The sequence below is a fragment of the Archocentrus centrarchus genome, chromosome 24 (genome assembly GCF_007364275.1).
Source record: "Archocentrus centrarchus isolate MPI-CPG fArcCen1 chromosome 24, fArcCen1, whole genome shotgun sequence".
In the NCBI taxonomy this organism is placed as follows: Eukaryota; Metazoa; Chordata; class Actinopteri; order Cichliformes; family Cichlidae; genus Archocentrus; species Archocentrus centrarchus.
In genome coordinates this window covers 15,708,086-15,711,757 of record NC_044369.1, presented here as the reverse complement: position 1 = coordinate 15,711,757, position 3,672 = coordinate 15,708,086, and the positions used below count along the sequence as shown (strand labels likewise).

The 3,672-nt window shown below is 40.2% G+C and overlaps 1 protein-coding gene across 1 annotated transcript; it reads right to left on the bottom strand.

Annotated features, from left to right (window-relative positions):
* fam110c (family with sequence similarity 110 member C) lies at positions 1 to 2,379 on the bottom strand. Its single transcript, XM_030722111.1, has one exon. The coding sequence runs from the start codon at positions 2,304 to 2,306 to the stop codon at positions 1,239 to 1,241; it is 1,068 nt and encodes a 355-aa protein (XP_030577971.1). The 5' UTR covers positions 2,307 to 2,379; the 3' UTR covers positions 1 to 1,238.
* Positions 2,380 to 3,672: the final 1,293 nt, after the last annotated feature.

The window sequence follows — 3,672 nt, the reverse complement described above, 5'->3', positions numbered from 1 at the left end:
TTACAGCCACTGCGTTTCAAAGAATCAAGAAATTTGGCTAAAAGACAAAAAAGAGAAGAGACAAAGCAGATGGAGCTCAGGAGGGAGATACAACAACAACGGGTCACTGGACATAAGCCTATCAGATTATTAAACACATTCCACTCACACACATCTAAGCAATAGTTTGGGTGGAAAATAACCATCTCCTTTAAAGTTCTTTAATCTCATTGGATTTAAATTATATTAAATCACTACACCCTTTTGTTTCTTCTTTCGTATCAGTAACAGCGATGGATGTTTGTGGGGTGGCAGGTATTACTCGTTGTGATGACCTAAATTTGTTTACACAGTTATGTGCTTTTTGTTTTTTTCTTTATGGGGACAAGGAAACAAATCTTTATAAAGTAAATCATTAAATTTTAAGGTAAAGATGTCTTTTAAGGTTAGGGCAAATTACGGTCTGGGTTTGGGAGCCAGTAGGTATGGGTAGAGTCAGAGTAAGTCTCCATTGTGTGTGTGTGTGTGTGTGTGTGTGTGTGTGTGTGTGTGTGTGTGTGTGTGTGTGATGGAATGTATACCTTTCACCCCGACAGAAATGGGGAGTTCACATTATTGGATTATAAACTTAAAAGGCAGGTTACACAAATTCTGATTTAGGGATGCTTTCATGTTTGGGTGGCCTAAAGGTATTTGCTGAGGAACTGAATTTATGAGCATCAATGTGAGACTCCTTTTAATGTTTCTGGCACGAATCATGAGGCCACGAGCCGTAAGCCTTTTATCTTGAAGTAATGGTACCACTTTTTAAAAATAGTACCTTTTGTAAATGATCATGTAAAGCAATTACATTTTAATGGATAATAAATACACTAATGTTTTGTAGCTGAGTTATATGTTATTAATGACAGCTCAGTCTAGGGGCAGAACAGTGACAATATGTTGACAAATATTACAGTTTATAGTTGCATAAAATTAAAGTATAGCACTTCATAAATAATGTATCTACAACCAAAATTACTGCAGTATTTGTACATTTCTTTTGCTTGCAGCATAATTGAGAACATAGTCAGGCAAATGTATGCAAATGTAAACAGACAAGATAAATCAGTCAATTATCATTTGATCTCAGAGGTGTCAACTGAAAATGGCACACATACGGCATACATGTGTTTTTTTATGACCAAAGACAAGAAACTACCTCCATCTTCCTTCCACATCTGGCATTCAACATCACTTGGCCAAAAGACAGTGAGGAGTTAATGAAGGTCTCGTAACTTTTTTCCAGTGTCACTGGCATTTTTACAGCTGTACAGCCATTTGATAATCCGTGCGTTGCGCTCAATAACTGAGGTTTTTTGAACAATCTTCTGATGCAACTCTTCCTCCATGAGCCCATCACTGTCACTACTATTCTTGGAGAAGCCATCATCTGATGTGGAAACACTGACACTCCGAATGTTTATGACAATTTCATCTGAGTGAGGCGAGAAATTCTCTTTCCCCATAGACTCGATGACCTCATCATCCAGCCCGCAGTACTTGAAAAACCCATCAAAATCAGCAAAGTTTTTGGAGTATCTGGAGCTGATATCGGAGTGAGAACGACTGACTCCTTTGCCGGACCGTCTTTCAACCTCAGGAACTGTCAGGAGACAATTAGATGCTTTTGCAACCACAGCTTTATTTTTTGTCCCAGAGCCACTGCTCTTGATGCTCCATTCTTCTGTCACTCCATTGCACTGCGGCTCAGAGATAACCACACGTGAGCTGCGTTCCTTTGCTGCTTCCTCAGGTGTGGATATTTTTTCCACGTTGCCCTTAGAGTCACATTCCTTATACGTGGCCTCATGTAATGGGGCATTTTTATTCACAGAGTTGAGCAACATCTTACGGGTTATATAGTGTTTCCTGTCATTTGCTGACCCTCTCAGTAACTCACATTTCTGTCTGTGAAGTAGAAGAGAGTCTGGTCGGTTTTTGGAGCTGGATTGACGTACCTGCCCCACTGAAGAGATTTGCACAGTAACCATATTCTCTGCTGAATCACTCTCTGTACGAAGATTCCCACCATGCTTTGAGCTTTGGTTAGAAGACCCGGTGCTACTCACAGAGGTAGATCCAAGACTAATCACTGGGTCCTGAGTTGAGTTAACCACCTGTTGGCTTTTGACGTAGTTCGGTTTGCTTGCAGCGAGCCTCTCCACAGCACTCTTGCGTCCTTTTGTCTCACTCTCCAAATCCATCTGTTTGCGAAGGTATTCAGGACCCTTCCCTAGGATTTTTGTGGCATTGCTAGTTGTCTCCATTGTGGGTTCGACAGGCATTAAAATCTTGGTGTAAAGCTTTCAGTGTACAGTTTCTCCGGAGTTACAGGTAAAGGATTCCATTCAAGCCCGTTCTTTGCCTGAGCACGTATCATGACGAGGGACTTCACCTTGTCTGTTTAAAGAAACACCACGTTACCCCACCCATCCTGTGCAAGTCTGTTCAAAGTACACCTGATACCATCGCAAGTGAGAACAGTGAAAGGTGACACTTCTGCAGAATGTTTTATCCTCTTCTTCATGTGAAGATGTGGCTCTTTAACTTTGTTTTATAAGACAGGAAAGTTCATATTATCACCATTGCCAAGAAAACTGGCTCCTGAATTAGTAGTCTTTACCAGCAATTACTGAGTTTAAATCTGACTCATCACATGGGCTTGGTGCTCATTATAGTGAAAAAGTTGCGCAATAAGTATTTACCCCAACTTAGTCATCCTGAAATTTAGCAGAATGTGTGTGAAATGTCACAGTTGGCTTGTTGGAGGCAGGTATGCAACAGTGATTTGTCAAAGGAAGGCAGCACAAATGCATTTCTTTTCCTGCTCTTTGAGCCCAAGTAATGTACAAATGCATCAACATACACAATTAAAACCATGGCATGATTTGCTGAATGTTGTTTAAAAAAACAAAACAAAACAGTGAACATGATCTTGGTCACCTTCCTCACCTGTTGCGCTGCCTTCAGGCATGAATAGCGTCAGAAGTGGAACTTTAACACAAATTCAGGTCTTTTTGAAATAAAAGTTGATGCTCTAGCTCTCTGTGCAAATTTGCACCCTGTGGTGATGTTGTGAAGCGCACGTTTTAAGTGGTCAAAACAAGATGTCCAGGGAGGATGCTAAAAGCAGAAGCTGTCTGGAGAATTCCAAGATGACCTTGAATGGGAAATCATCTAAATATAAATCAGGTAAGGCTTTTAGATCACATTTCAAATAAACAAATGCTCCACTCAGAGTGTCTTAACTGTTGCAATATTGTTAGAATTATAAGCATCCTGCTTCACAGCAATGCTGAAAAATTAGACTGCATTTATTAGTTCTGGATTGGACTATTTTAGTTCCTTATTATCTAGCTGTTCTAAAAGTTCCCTTTAAAGCCTCCAGTTGATCCAGAACGTCAGTGCACGCAACGTCAGTGCACGCATGAAAAGTTCTGGGACATAACACCAAAATACGCTGTGTCAGAATGAAAGACTCAAAAAACGTGACACAAAACAGGTGTGTAAAAATAAGGTCAATGTTCACTTTATCATTACCTTGCAAGAAATCCAAGATTGGGGCAAGGTTAAAAAGCAGGCAGAGAAAAAACAGACTAACACTAGAAGACAGCCCAGGGAAAAAAAAATTAGTGGTGAACCTGTGTTGTA

What these genes read in the sequence shown, in the direction of transcription:
- fam110c (XM_030722111.1), bottom strand. Translation starts at nt 2,306, where the DNA reads ATGCCTGTCGAACCCACAATGGAGACAACTAGCAATGCCACAAAAATC.